Genomic DNA, 17,804 nt, shown 5'->3' with positions numbered 1-17,804 from the left:
ACAAAAAGAAAACCCACCACACCTATTTATTAGACATCTTCCTGTTTCCCCGTTTCTGTATAAATGGATCTTAGTGCCCACTTTGAGAGGTGATTAGGCTGGAGTAACACGCTCTGTCTGGAAAGAATTCTTCCCTTTGCACCACCCTTCAAGTGAGTTTGGCCGGTTGTGTTCACACTTCGTCCTACTGGCTGTGGGGAGCCTGACTCAGGTCTGGGTAGCGATGGGGGGCGTGGGGGAGAAGCTGGAAGACAAAGGCCCTTCCCCGAGTGCCTGGTGCGTCCCCGGCTCTGTTGGGAGGTTTGCACACTGGAAGATGACGCAGGTACCTGTGGTTCGCCCACGGAGCAGTGTACACATCTGTCTATTAACACATGGTAGGTAGTTACATCCCGAGGAAACGTACTGACACATCTGTTTATCCTGTGTCTAAGTAAATCTCTGGGTAATTAGCATCTAAGCCAGCTGAGAAGTAAGTGGACCAAAGGCTTTCAGGGCAAAAACAGTTTAGGAATAAAGCCCAACCAGTTGCCTTTATTTTTAAGTAGAAATGCAACTTACAATTTGTAACTGTTGCACCATTTCTTCTCGGTAGGCTAGTTCCCTTTTCATTTGATCCTGAAAATTATCTAGTAGGAGAGAGAAATAGAGAAAGAAATGAATTAAAGTGCAAAATCTACTCTTAGCATATTTAGTAAAAATATTACTGACAATCCCATAGGAAACCCCTCCCCTTTTTTGGTATTTTTAAAAAGTAAATAACATTGTTTGAAGGGATGTTTGCAAGACTCTATGATTTAATCAGAACAGACAGTCAACTCTGAGAAGGCAAGGTCTGTATCTTATATTTCACAGTATCTCATAACCCACGCAGTACAATCCCTGGCGTATCATCACTCTTAGGAATGCCTGGGGCCACTGTGTTTTCTAACCTTCACACACTTGAGCAAGTCACAGGTATTGAGAGCTTCCACTGTCTTCAGAAGTGCACAGGGAGTGAGAGGGTGAACCTGAGCTCGTAGGAAATGTGGGCGCTTGTACCCGGGATGCAGTCTGCGCGATACCGTGTGGGTCCATTAGCTGCGGCTGCCTGGCTTCACTGCAGCTCATCTCACGCCTAAGAGGAGTGCTAACCGGACTCTGGCCTGCTACCAACCTGCACGCTTTCTCTCCTGTCTCAGCCTTATTTTATGTTCCTTCTTGGGCCTGGTCCCCTTCTACAGACCCTGCCTCTAGGTGAAAAGGGGGGGTGGGTGTTAAGGGGTATTGTTATGCAAACTATCTTTGCCTTTCTACATATGGATCATTTTTAAATTGCATTTATGGAAATAAATGACTTCCCAATGTATATATCATGTTGTATTTTCTAGATGTGATCTTTTAAAAAGTGTAGACTTGGCTAAAGCCTGTTTCTGCTTTCAATGAGAAATTAACACAATGTCTTATTGAACCTGCGGTGGGTGGTCAGGTCAGCAGTTTCACGAAACCAGAAGCGTGGTCATTATCTTTTACCCTCCTCTTCAGTCAACTGGGGAGTGAGTCCTGTACATTCTACCTCCATCCGCTCCTCTCTTTGCTGTTGTTACGTCCAAAGCAATAGTCCCCCAGCTGACCATCCGGCCTACAGTCCCTCCTTCTCCAAACCCCTCTTTCTCCTGCTTAAAAATCTGTGAGGCTTTCCACTGCTTTCAAGATAATAAATCCTTTACTACTCTTGAGACGCTGGGCACTTAGACATTGCAAACGTTGTTTTATTTTATTGATATCTACATTTTTATACTAGAATTTCTTCCCCAACCTCAAACATCTATCATCTGTCTATCTATCATCTATGTATCTATGTATCTATCATCTATCTATCATCTATTTATCTATCTATCTATCATTTATTTTCAAGACTTTTTAAAGAGCAGTTTTAGGTTCACAACAAACTTTCCCATCTACCCTTGCCCCCACACATACACAGTCTCCCCAGTTATCAACATCGCTCACCAGAGTGGTACATTTGTTATCAAAGATGAACTTACACTGACACATCATAATCATCCAAAGTCCATAGACTACCTTAGGGTTCATTTTTGATGATGTCAAAAGAGATAAAAGGAGAAAATATACAGAACTTTCATAAAAAGTACAAATGGATGATAGACATCTGAAAAGTTCCACATCCCTAACTATGAAAGGAAAGGAAATAATATGAGGTACCATTTTTCTTCTGTTTAAGTGAGCAAAAATGAAGAGGTGTGTGTGTTCCAGGATGGGAGTAAAATTAGTACAGCCATTCTGGAAAGCAACTTGAAATTATGTATCAAGAGCTTTAAAAAGTTCATATTCTTTCACATAGCAGTTCTTTTAGAAGTTTATCCTAAGGAAATAAACATGGATATGTGTAAAGATTTAATTGTAATCATGTCCATCTAGATTCTAAACTTGAATAAACTTTAATTTCCAACACAAGAGTTCATTTCTGACTGCTGTGTAGTAATGCAAGAGGCTCACATTAAGTGTAAATGAAGCGGTGTGCATAATATTTCATTTTGCTAAGGAAATAGGATTTAACATGTATTGATAAGTTCCAAATGTTAACATTGGTTATCTCTAGTTGATAAGATTATGGGTGATTTTTTTTCTTCCCTTTGTATTTCTGTATATTTAAGATTTTTTGCAACAGGCATGTGCATGTTTTTTTCTTTGTTTTTGAGAGAGAGTGAGAGAGAGGGCGTGAAACAAACATTGAGTTGTTGTTCCACTCATTTATTCATTTATGCATCCCTTGGTTGATTCTTGTATGTGCCCTGACCAGGGATCGAACCTGCAACCTTGGCATATCGGGATGATGCTCTAATCAACTGAGCTACCTGGCCAGGGCAATATAATTTTTGAGTTACAAAAGATTGTTAATCCGTAAATGGAAAAAACCCCTAAAATTTCTGCTATGTTCTAAAGGTTGGTGAAGGCACAACTTAACTGGAGATTTAAAAAAATCATTAAGCCAATTTCTCTAGTGAGAATCACTTAAAACCCAACTATTTTTTGAAACTGATAGTATAAAAAGAGGGAGCAGAGGAAAAGCACTGAAGAGCACTCTGTCGGCCAGCACAGGGGCAAGGGCTGTGCTCTATTAATGTGCATAGTTTACAACAATAAAAAGTATCCAGCCCACACTCCTGGGACCAGAAATAAGAAAACCCATACAGTATATCTGGTTTACCTGGTAGATCCTACTCATCAAATAGGCTTTGGGGCGCATTTTGTTTACATTGTGTTTGTTTTGTTATCATTGCTTTTAAACAAATATTGAGACTTTTGATCTGTACGGTGTTTTGGAATTCTGCTGTTTCTCCTCCTACAGAGGATGCTACAGAAAGAGAGAGGAGCCCTAGCCAGTTTGGTTCAGCGGTTAGAGCTTCGGCCTGTGGGCTGAAGGGTCCCGGGTTCGACTCTGCTCAAGGGCACGTACCTTGGTTGCAGGCTCTGTCCCTGGTCCTGGTTGGGGCGTGTGCGGGAGGCAACCAGTCAATACGTCTCTTTCATATCGATGTTTCTCTTTCCCTCTTTCTCTCTCTCCCATCCACTCTCTCTGAAAAGCAATGGAAAAAATATCCTCATGTGAGGATTAAAAAAAAAGAGAGAGAGGAAGGATAGAAACCAATGAAGACAGAATGAATCCAGTAACAGGCACAGGTGAAAGATAGGATAAGCATATTTAAGTAGATGAAATGTAGTGTTGGTTTTTTTTTTAATTTTTTAAAAATTTTTTATTGATTTCAGAGAGAGGGGGAGAGAGAGAGAAACATCAATGATGAGAGAGAGTCATGGATTGTCTGCCTCCTGCACGCCCCTACTGGGGATTGAGCTGGAAACCTAGGCATGTGCCCTGACTGGGAATCAAACTGTGGCCTCCTGGTTCACAGGTTGACGCTCAACCACTGAGCCACACCAGCTAGGCATTTGTTTCTAATATGAAGTAACCTCAAAAGAAACTTGGAAGAGTAATTCTTTATAAGAGTCTAAGATGATATCATGGTCAAAATTTCCTGCTTAAGTTTTTCCTAAAGCCCAAGTCATCAGGCCATCCTGCCATAATCAACTGGCCTTTCCACTCAGCTCTCTCAAGTGCCACAAATTTGTCATCAGACCTGCAAACCCAAGGACTCAACTCACGAGCCCTCACTAATCTCCTTGTATTACAGGTTTCAGTGATCCAATCTCATCCTTCACTGTCAGTTTTAATCTCTTTGAACATGATGCCAATATTTACATCAACCATTTACTGAGAATATATTATATGCCCACAATATGCCTGGTGCTGTGGGCAGCAACAGAACACCCTTTCCTGAACCTATTTACAAGGCTGTGGGTTAGACAAGGGGAGCATGTGTGAATCAATCAGAGAGGAGTCAACATAAAATACCCATGGAACTAGAAATAAACAAATAGGACTTCAGCAAAGAGTGCCCACTGAAGGGGGGTGGGACTGGATGGAATGGGTCACTGGGGAGAAAAAGGGACATCTGTAATATTTTGAACAAGAAAAAAAAGAAAAAGAGTGCCCAATGCAAAAATGAGAAGGCTTCCTGGAGGTGGCGGAACTTGAACTGTGTCCTGAATAATGAGTGCCTAGGCCAGGGGACCTATTCCAGACTAGAGAAACCCAGCATGTTGAGGTGGAAAGCCAGGGGAGAGAGCAGTCTGCAGGGTAACTGAAGCTGAGCAGGAGGAGAAGCGGAAATCAGACTGGAGAGGCAGGGTGGGCCAATAATGGAGGGTTTTGAGAGTCAGCCAGGAGTTAAATTAAATACAATACACTCAGCAGTAGGGAATCACAATAGCTTCTTGAGTGGAAGACTTGGAGCCAAAGGTAGTTTTAGGAAGAGAAGGAAATGAATGAAAACCACAGCAAAGGGAAAATGCTATAATAAAAGGAGGGTGTTGCAGGAGAAGGAAGAGACAAGTTTGCTAGGGAAGGTGGACACCATATGGTGGCAAAAATGACTTCGGGATTTACAGCTGCAAACATGAGCGGAGCAGACACTAGAGGGGGAGGTGGAATGGTTGCATGTTGGGGGCAGGGTCTCTAATCATTTACTCCTGTCCAACTAAACGTGGCTGACTTTGCAGGGCGTTTCACCAGTTGTCCTATTGTCATCACGAAGTGACCTCGATAAGGGTGAACTCTTTCTCAGGCATTTCCTCCAAACACTTATTTCCGTATTTCCACCCAATTCTAGATTAACTTTCTCCCGCCTTTCCTTGCAATGCCCTCCCTACCTTTCTGCTCATGTCCTACCCAGTTTGTCAGCTAAACGCGCTGTCTGGTATCAAACCAAGTTTCACTGCCTGTTCCACCCTTGACAACTACAGCCCAATACATTTCTCGATGTTCTGGTTCCTGGTATCGGCCGGTTTACTAGAGTCCCTGCAGCATCCTAAGTATCAAACTTGAAAGTGGACTATGGTAGCAACAGCTCCCATTACTACGGAGCAGTCACTGCGAGTCACCTCATACATTGCACTCGTGGAAGCCTGTCAGCACCCCCCCCCCCCCCCCCCGTAGGTAGTAGCATTGTTTTACAGCTGAAAGGAGCTCAGGGGACTAGCCAAGGTTACTCGGGGGGGTCGGTGTCCAAATCAGGAGCCTTGCTCCTAAGCACCTGCTTCTTGGCCTCTGCCCCATGGGAAACGCCTGCCTGGCCCTGCTGCTTCGGTTTCTGTCCTCCTCTCTGTATTTCCCCATTGGGGTTTTGCAGGGTAAGCTCCGGAAGCCTCCTTCCCACCGAGTGAGAGGCCCGCTAGTTCCTCCTCTCAATTTCTGCCCCCCAAATACAGAGACTTGCTCTCTTCTCCTGCTCTCCCTCCCCCTCCTCCTTCCCCCAATCTTTAACCTCACCTTTGCGTATTCCCGTGGCCCTCATTAACCCTCAGGAACACAAGAATCCCAAAAGAAACTCAGAAATCTGGACTTATTTTAGAAATGCTTTTCTAGAGCTCAGTGCTAACAGTCTCTTCCTCCCCCTGCCCAGTTATCCCCGTCATCGCAGCTGACATCACTGCGCACCTGTCCTGTGCTAGGGACGTGCACAGCCCTTCACGTGGGTCCTCCCTCTTCCTGCGAGACAGGAATGATCTGGCCCATTTTACAGTGTCCGTGGTCCTACAGCCAGGAAGTAGCAGAGCCCCTTCTTTTGAAGCCAGCATAGCTGAACTCAACGTTTGAGCCTGGATGCCTGACTGTCACATGCAGTAGCTTAGCCTAGGTCCCTAGTGTTCTAAGTGAATTGGATTTTAGGGGTTGTGACTGTGAGTGTCTGTCCACCTCCCAGTAAGAAGCTTTACAAAACTCTGGCCAGGATTCCTCTAAGCTTCCTTCTGATACGGCTTTACGAAGTTCCGTTTTGCCCTTTCCATCTGAGTGAGTCTAAATCTGTCTGCCAGCCTCACGGCCTCTCAAGTTTAGTTAACCAGCACACAATGTGCATTTGCTGTTTCACTGGTGTGAAATTAACTGCCTCTTTGCGGTGTGTCTAAACCACGCATTATTCAAACTTGGGCACACACACACCACTTCCTTGGTCAGTGGAGTACACTGGAGATAAAAAAGAGGAAAAAAATTTTTGTTATTGTTTAATTGAAGTGTTTCATATATGTGGTAATCACAGAGGACTCATTTTAATTCAGATCAAAAGGCTGAATGACAGGCCTGAATAAAAGCTGGCCAGTTGTACTATATAACATTCTGACTTAAAAAGACAACCAAAAAACTAACATGTACATGCTGTACATTGTAGAGCAGTTAATAAGGAAAATGTATAAATGATTATAAATTAATTAGTTCAAATGATTAATTAGCTTTTATTAATGGGATAAATTATGACTACACTGGCTTCATGGAAGGTAGGGGCCACTTTAGGGATTCAGTGGGACTTCAACCTGCTCTGCTGGATCTAAAAGCAGGGATTTGCAAACTTGACAGTTAGATAAACATCAGCTTATAGGGGAAACTAATCATTCAATGTTTGCTCAGTTCTGCAAGGAACGGTGCAGTCTTTCTTAAGATAGTTTTAGAAATTAGAGAGCCCTGGATCTTTTGGAAGCATCTGCTTTTTAAGGTTTCAAAGATATTTTTAATATATTTCCCTTTTTCTTGAAGCTCCAAAAGTCACAATGTTCCTAATAAACTATCAAAAGCTGTTGGCCATTCTCCTCCAGTCAATCTTATTTTAAGCCTCAGCTGGCGTTCTCCAAATTCAAATACTGAAGTACTGTGAGCTCCAAACCTCCCTCGAGGGCACTAAGAGATCACACACTTGGCAGACCCTGTTACTCCTTGTGGTCAGAGCTCTCTTCTTTCATGCAGCCTCTTCGCTTTTACTGTGCTAAGTGTTCTGGTGGAACTCAATCTGACCTGTTACCAGGAACCTAGTCACATCCAAAAATGCTACCAGAGAGGACATGTCTTTCTGTTGTGCTGATGAGTATGCTGGAGAAGCCCTGGGGAATGCAGGCCTTCATGCTGATATTATTAAAATTGTCACAGTTCCTGGAAAATCTTCTTCCACACGTTGGTATAAGTCTCTCTCTAGCACAGGAATTGACAATATGTGTTTTGCGATGCCTGGATTAATAAACGAGGGACATGCTGACATTCTAATAGTATTTCAGAAAAATTAATATTAAATTTATATAATTTAAAATATAAGTTTACATATTATTTTCTTTCTGACTCTCTCTGGAGAGAGGCCTATGACTAAACTGAAAAACACTACTGCTATTGTATTTGTCCAAAAGTGACCGGGGCTAGTGGATTTTAGAAATCTGGACACCCACAGAAAGTGTGAAATTCCAGGATTCTGGCAGTAGAACCAATAGTTTTTATATTAAAATATCTCCTGCCACCAAAGTTGGAATGGAATTTTAACATTAACTATGGATGGGGAATCAAAAAACTACTAAAACTATACTAATTTCAAACAATAAAACAGATATGTGTACATTAAATCGTTAAATTTTAAGTCTTAGTATCTGTGACCATTTCAAGCACCAAGCAGCTTTCCAGCTCGCACAACCTGAGACTAAAAATTAATCGTTCTTTTGTTTCTTTCTATCTTGGAGAATAAAAATACCTGAGTAATTCTTTTTAAAAAATATGCAATCTAAATATTTTTGAATATTTAAATGCATCTACACATTTAATGGTATATTGACATACATATTTTAAATATACACAGTACAGACACAGAGATACACACACACCAGTACAATAGATACCAAAGGTTCTTCTAAGAAATGTCATCTGTGAGCTGATTCAAAGCATAAACAACGGACAAAAATTTCCTAATATTTAGGTGGAGATCACAGGAAGACTGCGTGGCGCTTTACACAGTCACTTAATACTCAGAAGCATATTCTTTAACCTAATAATAGAAATGTCATCAAATTTCATAACGCAATGAAATAAAAGTGATTTCTTACTGAACACTGGGAAAGATGTATTTCCTTTTAACACTTGGAATTCTTGCTCTAGTCGTCTCCGTAAATCTATTTGTTCAAATAAAACCTTCTGAAGTTCTTCTAATAAAGAAAAGAAGAGTCATTTTACTAATCTTTACAAATAACTCTCCAGAGAACTGTTACATATGGCAATTTATTATTATAAGACGAAATATTTTACCAGTTTAAAAAGTGTTGCATAGACATAGGATAGATTTTGTGCAGAAATCCATGAATATAAATCAATGCAATATATTATTTTAAAGTATTATATTACAGTGTCATGTATTGATTGATATGTATGCATTAATCTCAATTATATCCACCCAGTGGTCCATATATTATTCATATGTTGCTTGTCAAGCTTAAAATACGGCGTAGAACAAAAATATCCTCCTGTTATCTCTCCAGTCTTTTAAAGCTAAGAGAAGTTCCACAGAATTAAAACTTTTCTTTACCTTTCCCCATATTTTCTACATCCTTTTTGAGTGAATGAGGTGAATTCGTTTCTTGTGTGTGCTCACCTTAAAAAAAAAGAGAGAGAAAAAATATTAGTTTTGCGTGGGCTGTTATCAGAAAGTTTTTCTCTTCGTTTTGTTTTAGTATCTACGAAAGACCTTATAATTTCCTCTGACTTGGGTGGCCGTCCTCAGAGCCAGGTGCCCTCATTTGCTCGCACCGGTCCCCAGAGCGGCCGGAGGAACCGGGGCCCAGCGCGCAGCCTGCAGGGCCGCCCGGAGCAGAGTCCAGAGGCGCCCCTGTCGCAGCCCCCGGCGCTCCCTCCTGACAGCGCGGGGACTTGCCAGGACGGCCAAGAGAGGAGGCTGAGCGGCCCACATTTCTGGAAGAAATCCGGTAAGAGTCCCTCTCCCTTCAGAAGTGAAGAGGTTTGCTGACTACTGGAAGGCCCCCCCCAAACCGTGGACTCAGAAGACTCCTTCCATCCTGAGCCTCAGAAAATTGGGGCAGTGAAAAAGGTGGGAGGAGGCTTTAGTTGTCCTCGGGACAGAATTTACAAGCCTGGAGCAATTTCCTAATAAGTGATAGGGTTTTTGTTTGTTTGTTTGTTTTTAAATCAACCTCAAACAGATATGTGAAATAGTTATATTACTTTGTAATATCCACATGCTTGCTGATAGTTTCTTAATTACTTGCCTTTAACCAATGAAAACTATATTGTGGGTAAAGGTTAGATTGGTTTTCTGACCTATTTTGCTTATATGCTAACCAGAATGATGGCAAGCTAAGAAAATGTATTTATTTACACTCATAAATTCAGTCTACATAATCCAGAAAATAGAAATAAACCAAAGAAATCTAATCATTCAGCTAACCAGAATTATTCTGTTTTCACATTTCAATCGGCTATCTGCAACTATCCATATAATGCAATAAGCTTGCCAAAGAGGTGTGGCCGTACAGACAAAAATGCTCTGAGATTTCATGGGTTCAGCACCCCCAGGTTAGCTCCCTCTGTGTCCCTGGAGCTGTTTGCTTGCTTGCCGGCCTATCCCACTAGGTGGCATGCTACTTGGAGGCAGGGCTCTGTTTTTCCTGCATGGCCAGTGCCTAGCACAGCGCTGCACACATAACAGGTATTCAATAAAGTGCTTTTAGTTATCACTGAAAGGAACTCCAGAGGTTGTAAATTCTAAATTATAGTACGGGCCAGAATGCATCATTTCAATTCTCTCCTCACTATTTATTCATTTCCTTTCCTCAGCAAGAAATGGAATATAATGGCCCCAGGCACTTGTAGGAATACTGGGAGATTTCACTGTCAAGGTAAAATTTCTTGCAAAGAGGGAGACACAGTTGCTCCCCAAGGTAGTGGGGAGACAGGACAGTATCAAGGACAGACAGAAAAATCCTTAACATGATATTATAAATGGCGATTCTGCATTCCCCCTGAAGACTGCTGGGGGTACGTGTGGGCAGGTATGTGTGTATGCGTATAGGTGTGTGTATGTAAATACATATATGTAAAATATAACTATGCAAATAGTCCTACACATGTGCCTAGTTATGAGAAGGTGCTCCCCTGCTCCCCATCATTAGGACAAGAGTATTTTTGGCACCCGTGAGTTCCGTAACGGCAGGCATTTTCTCTACTCCCTAGATCACACCTGAACAGCCCCATTCCCACTCTCACTGTGGACACGGCCTCTCTCTACAGGCTTCTGAACGTTCATACGTTGGCTTTCTTCTCCGCGTGGTAAGTATCTGTGAAGCATTCTAAATATAGACCTCAATGTAATTCCTATAAAATACTAGTATGTAAAAGAAGAGTAGCATGAAGGTGTATAACAAATCACAAATGTGTAATCCAGGAACAATGTTATTTTGAAATGCAGCTAACTGCGTATTAAGTGCAGTTTTGACGATGCTTGCTCTAGTCTCAGCAAGCCAGTTACTGCACAGACATTTCACACTCGTGCAATACTGAGTCGGAGCGAGAGGAAAAGCCAGAAAGCATGTGCCTCTGCATCCCTTTCCAGGGCGTAATGAAATCTGATCACTCTACAGCTTTCCCCAGCACTCGAAACTCAATTTAGGTGAGAAAGTTTGTTTCTGAATAAGCAACTCTAGAAGCCGAGTCCTTTTCACATTTTAGACCAAATTCTTTTTGCTGCAGTAGTGTGTTTTGTGAACTATCGTATCGTACATTTCAATTAGATAATTAAATTAAAAAATTAAAAATATGATACATTAAAATGCATTTCTCTTCCACTTCACAATTAGGTTGCTTACATAGGTATGAAACCATTAAACAAATGGCTAGTAAATGGAAACTGTATTAACCACCGGCAAATCTGCTGATGACATTAATAATAAGCTTTTCTTTTCATCAGCTTTGTGGAGGTTTTATTAATATTTTACATCAGTGTCTATTTCAAAGAGATATTCTACTCCTTCTGAGTAAAAGCTGCCAATTTTTAGCTTAGATCAGAATGTTTCATATACAAAGGGTTTTTAAAAATAGTTAAATGCTAGGTAAGTAAGGAGCACAGACGCTTCAGCTGCCTTTTGTGTATCTGGACCGTTGCCTTTTGTATATTACTAATCTGTAAAAACCAGATTGTTAATGGTGGTTAAAAATGACCGCTGGGAGCTGGGATATGTTTGTTCACTATTACTGCTAATGTTTTCCATCTGGTTAACAAAAAAGGCAGTCTAATACTAGATTAAATAAATGAGATTTAGTTGACAACGAGCTTCCAATTTTTATAAATATTCCATCAGGTTAAAGGCATTTTACTTTTCCAAAATTAATGAATGGCTTTAGAGACATCCAAAAATTAAAATGCTTACTTTCCCCCCCACTATATTCCTCCTTTTAAAAGTTACAAAAAGGTGGGGTAGGGGGTACAGTGATCTCAAGTGTATAGAGTTATGGGAGAGAAAATTATAACGTGGAAGGAACATCTTTCTTGGAAGCCTGGTCTAAAATATATCTTAAGTCAGACTGTGGAAGAAAACAGTCAGGTGGCTTACAGTTGGAGAGCAATGGATAATTACGGCATAAAATGCATCCTGTGGACTGATGTGACCAGATCTGCCGCTCAGGGCTGTGTCTACATCAGCAGTCCACACGTGCACGTCCTCAGGTCCAGTTCAATGGGACCTGCCTTGTTGCCTGTCAATTCTGCTCACCTTGGAGGGTAGAGAAGTGTCATGTCACATAAGAGAAACTACATCTCTGCCAAGTGCAGTAGAGGCCAGAGAAATAGGAGTCACTTGGTCCCTGCTTCCCTGGTCAATTCAAGCTCCTCCAGCACCAGGTGGTCCCACACTCCAGGTGACTGTTCCACCCCACCTTGGCTTCTGCCCTGACACAGCCACCAGAAAACGGATGTACAAGAGGGACGCGTGTGAGAATATGCCACACTGAGGCAGACATGAGCAGTAAGCATCAGATGAGGAGACTGGAGTATCCAAAGGGGTGGGGTGGAGGGAGGTGGGGAAACTCCAAAAAACAGCCGATAGATTCATTAGCAGCACCTTCCAAAGCACAAGGGTAATTACTTTTTCTTAAATATCATGGCACATCTCTGCTCAAGAACGGCTCCCATAGTCTACACCACAGAATCCGCTCTAAACTGCTCCCCCCAGGCCTTCAGGTTCTCCCATAACCTTGTCCCCTCGTCTGAGCTGAGCTTTTTCTATCACCAAACACAAACCCTTTACTCTAGCTGGGCCTTTATTTCTCATATCTGCTGGCTCTACCTTACATTGTTTCTCTTGCCTGAAGTGCCCACACCCCTCTTCTCCCGGTCCATCCACGATCAGAATGCCACCCCAGTCTCTTTGCTTCCGTAAAACCTTTCCCAAGTCCTGCAAATCCTGCCGATCCACTCCTTCCTGGGCTGAAGTTCTAGGGGCTGCCTGCCTTTACTCTGCCACTTTGTACCTGATAGCCTGGTGCTTTACAACAGATGCACGTCTAGTCTTCCCCAGGTAGAAAACCTGCTTTCTGAGGGCAGGAAGAGCCTGTCCTACAGGTAACCCCCATCGCTTCTACCCCAGGGAGGGGTACAAATACTTTCCACAAATACTGTCTGCACTTAATTCAGTCTGGTTTGTGAAAGAAATGCACACTAGTGCTATTGTAAATCCTTGATTGTCATAATGGGTCTTTAAGCACTAACTCCTTCCTATGAATAAAAAAGCACACTTTGATTCATTGGTGTATTCTAAGGCTTCATCTATATTTTCAGTTTACTGGGGAAATGTGGATGTTTCAATTCTTATACCTATCTGACATTCTGAAATTTCTTTCAGAGATAAACAAAACGATAGCACTGAATTTTAACCAAGGCATGCAAATATTAATGTATATGTCTGGCACTGCAAAATTGCATTTAATTTTAAGAGTCAAATGAGTAGGTGAGGTGATCTGTACTGTTAGTGGTCATGGAACAGGAGGAAAAGCTGATTAAGTAGATATTACTGTCCTTAAGCTAAACTCAAATGCAATACATAAGACCATTTAAATATTGTACCTGGATGCATATAGGATATACTAAATATGTAGGGTACGATATGAAATTCGGACGGAGAGTACAAACTTTGGCATTCATCCATCCCTTCTATGAAAACACATTCTCTCTCCTTCCTTCTCCTGTCATCCCACTTGGTCTCCTATTCCTTGTCTTGGCTGTTTCCCTGTTAAATTCTCCCTTGACTTACAACCAGCATTCAGAGGCACTGCCCCAGCCAGCAGCCCCAGGGGCTAGCAAATTGCTTATCACTGAAAGGTCCTCTATGGTCCCCCAGGACAACACTTGATAGAAAACATTTGGAGAAAATATTTCCTTTTATAGAAAGAAAGTGTGTTATTTAATTGCATACTCCAAGATAAATTCAGTCAATGAAACTATTTTGGTTTGGGGCTGTGTCTGTATGTGAGATACATATGTACTCTAACATTGGGGTGAAGAATAAAAACTTTCAGTCAAACATCCAGATGCTTCCATAGAGGGTGGGGACTCCTGTGCTACCTACGGTGTTCTGGCGCAGGTGCGCAGGCCTGTGTGCGCTGCTGCTGAGGCTACAGTCTGCCCACAGTTCCCACGGCATTGTCACGCCCTCGGGGCTGGGCTGAGGCTCTGCCCTTTCCCCTCCCAACAGCCTCTGCACAGGGCCTGGCCTCTGCTGAACAGAGATTCCATTTACAATGTTTAATTCCTAAATAAACTCTGAATTTTAATAACGACTCTTAGTTTTAGAATCTGGCCTTCATTTAGACTTTCTGAAAATTTTACTTTCCCTTTCCCTAACAATCTATCTTACAGTTTGGATGGGGTCAAAGTTAATCTACAGTTGGTATAACTAGAACATTTTATAATAACTGAAAATTCAGTACAATATGTGGTTTAGAGAGGATTTTAAGAACACTTTGCAATTAAAGCATTAAAAAAAATCAATCACACAGAAAGCAAAGTTAAATAATTTCTCCCTCTATCAATGGGACATGGACTTCTGCTAATTTCTTGGTGTTAAATTGTACATTAAACTCTTTCCTGTGACATTTGGGACTTTCGTGAGGTCACAGAACAGAAGAGGGGGGAAAAAATCAATACGACTGGGGAAGGTATGCTAGAGAATGAACTCACTAAACATTAGCTCCATTAGTGAAACAAAGGAGCAAGAGCAAGATTAGCTGGTGGGATTATAGTAAACCAAGAAGTATATCAAATTTTACAGTTCATGACCAAAATTTATTGTGAGTTGCAAACACATTGCTTCTTGAATCAGTATATCCAATATCTTTGATTAGTGAATCGAATTCATTTAGAATTCTCTTAAGTTTTAGAACTTGTGTTGTCAATTCACACCATTTAATTATTTTTTTCTGGAGAGTTTGTCATTGTCCTCCATCTCCTTGATCTTCATATAAAAATTTTAAAATCATAAGAAGGGACATTTTTCATAAATAAAAAGAAACTGATATCTGAAATGTGGAGATTATTTAATTTTGAATACATATATTAAAAGACCTCAAAATTCATTGCTCATAAAAATGTCAGTAGTAATTTAGAGGTGGGAGGTTTTACCAAATTCTACAGGTGGATAAAATGAGGCACAAAGTAGTTAAAGGTCTTACCCAAAGTCATCTAGTGAGAGAATTAAAACTCAGATCCACTAGTCTGTGCTTTTGAGAATTTTTCTTCTTCTTTTCCTTTTTTTAAAAAAAATCATAAGCGTGTTCTAAAATAGAATGGAATAATAAATGAGAGTGCCTTATCCGCTATATATTCATGAGAAGTGTAACTGCTTCTTACTATTCTCAGAAATCCATCCATACATATTAAGTACACTAGAGAATCATACCAGTGAAAATCAAATTGATTTTAAAACTTCTACGTATATAACAAGATGCAGCCAAGCTCAGAGTCCAATGGTGCCGGCATTTCTACAATAAAGGGGATTGAAATCGGGGATGACTCCACTTTCCGTGATTTCCTTGACCTGCCATAGCTTTGAGCTGTCTCACCAGCCTATCCGACTGCATTCAATTTCAAATCACTTAACTTTGTTAAAGTTATTCAAAACAGATATGCAAAACTTAGCCTGGGATTGAAAGAAAATGCTGCCATTTATATTTTTGAATAGGTAATATTTTGTGTGTGTTAATCTTCACCTGAGGATATTTTTTCCATTGATTTTTTAGAGAAAGTGGAAGGGAGGGAGGGAGAGGGGGAAAGAGAGAGAAAGATCATGCACGAGCCCCAATCTGGCCTGGCCAGGGATCAAACCTGTAACCCACCATGTGCTGTTGACCAGGAATAGAACCCAAGACCCTTAGGTCCACGGGCTGATGCTCTAACCACTGAGGAAAACTGGCCAGGGCTAAATAGGTAATATTTTGACCAAGTTATCATCTCCCTAATCTATATTACTTGGCTTTAAGCCATGGGTCTAATTTTGAGAAGAGCTAGAGATAAAAGTTCTACTGGCTGCTGGGAACTATGCGCCGCTGAAAAACTTCATGTTCAGTTCCTTTAATTATACAGAAGTACAATATCTGCTGTGTGTAAGGTTAATGACCATTAACAGGGAGGTTTTTTTAAAAAATCATTTAAAAATGTAATCTCTTTGAAATTGCTGAACAGTAAGAGTTACCAATAAGGCTGAAAGGTTGAAGGGAGGCTAAACTTAATTAAGATGATGAACTAAAAAACCAACTGGAACTAAGTATTGTTGCTAAACTGATTTTATGGTAGGGATCAATTAAAGCAAGTATCTATCATTTAAAAATATGTCTATAACCTTACTTATTTAGAGAAAAGTGATAGAAATTTCTTCATAAACTACATTTATGATTGCCATGGGAGGGGAAAATTCATATAAAAATAAAAATTGCATGCTGACTTATTAAGTAGTTTGAAAAGACATTTCATTCTTTTATGTTATACTGCATATGTACTAAAATAAAATATTGATATTTTCTAATAATAGTGATTGGATTAATCATTGGCTGAGGAACACTTGGTTATATAAACCTTATTGGATGGTATTTTGTGTAGATCAGGATTATAGTATTCATGCTGCATGATAGCAAATCTGTCCCCTTCCTTATGATTGGAAGCAACTTGAGGGCTGGGACTGATGTTGATTCTGAGTCCCCAAGCCCAGCAAAGTACATAGCACATAGTAGGCACTCTGTAATATTTTGGGAGTAATTGAGTAAGTAAACAAATGAATGCTATCAAGTATGTGTGGAAATTAACAGTTGTTACATGGGGAGAAATAACTCCATTCACAAGCAGGGTGTTCTGGATAAAACATTCTGCCACTACCACCCCAAAGCAGCTAAACACAGTCTTCATAATATCTTTGGCTCATCTGGATTTTTGACACTTTGCTAAATGAATGGATTTTTGGAGTTCTGACCACAAGTAAATACATTAATACCAAAACATAGGCCCACTCTGGGATTTTCTAGAGTGTGCATCCCAACGTGAAGACCATCAGCTAATCTTTGCTACAGCAAGGACAGCCGAAGGCACACAAGTATAGAGCAAGCCAAACTCCTTAACCCTTTTTGGTGTTTACAACATCATCTCCACATGCTCAGCGAAGAAGCCATAGGCTAAAGTTCTTGTGACTCGACATTCCAACACAAATTTAACAAAATATATCCTTCACCCAAACATTTGTTCATTTCAATAATGTTTTCAACTCTTCCATGTCCCACCTGTTTCCCATTTAATACAGGATAATAATACGACATAATCTACTACCTACATACTTCCCTGAATAATGTGAGAATGAAATTGCAATATGGAAAATCAATATGGGACAAGTTGCTCTGGGAATTTGTATCAAATTAATTATTGTGAGGAAGGGACTAGTAATATATCAATAGTATGACTAGGCGTTATTACCAACATAACTATTGACTATACTGTCCTGAGCTCCAGGCACTGTGGAAATGCTATATGAACACCAATGCTGACTATACTTTTATTTCCTTCCTTTTGGCATTTGTATTTCTGTCTGAATATCAAACGATAGTGGATCCTGTGGTTTTTATCCACTCTGGTTATCATCCTTGGGGTTCTGATGGCTTTTCAGGGTTTATTGAACTTACTAAGTGTGGGGGAACCAAACCCCTTCCAAGGCCAGGAGGAGCTTATTTTCAAATGAAACCAGCCTAGCCATCCAAATCGGAGGCCGATGAAGAACAGAAATTCAGTTTCTAACAAATCTACAGAGACTATTAATACACACGAAATGAAGAAACTATAGCGCTGTGAAGGAATCAGTATGTTCGAATAACTTTAGATTTCTAATGGATAGGCACATTT

General features: G+C 40.7%; 1 protein-coding gene across 1 annotated transcript in view; it reads right to left on the bottom strand.

The window, feature by feature from the left end:
* Window positions 1-17,804, bottom strand: part of SKOR2 (SKI family transcriptional corepressor 2) — a gene marked incomplete at both ends in the record, with an annotated part of 32,447 nt that overhangs the window by 8,000 nt on the left and 6,643 nt on the right. The window contains 3 exons of the mRNA XM_081149083.1: window positions 562-629; window positions 8,473-8,571; window positions 8,949-9,014. Of these exons, the coding sequence (XP_081005209.1) occupies window positions 562-629; window positions 8,473-8,571; window positions 8,949-9,014 (233 nt within the window). The remainder of the gene's footprint in view (window positions 1-561; window positions 630-8,472; window positions 8,572-8,948; window positions 9,015-17,804) is intronic.

The sequence above is a fragment of the Miniopterus schreibersii genome (genome assembly GCF_964146895.1).
Source record: "Miniopterus schreibersii genome assembly, chromosome: 10".
Lineage (NCBI taxonomy): Eukaryota > Metazoa > Chordata > Mammalia > Chiroptera > Miniopteridae > Miniopterus > Miniopterus schreibersii.
Note: the sequence above shows the minus strand (reverse complement) of the source record. Positions and strands in the feature narration are given on the sequence as shown.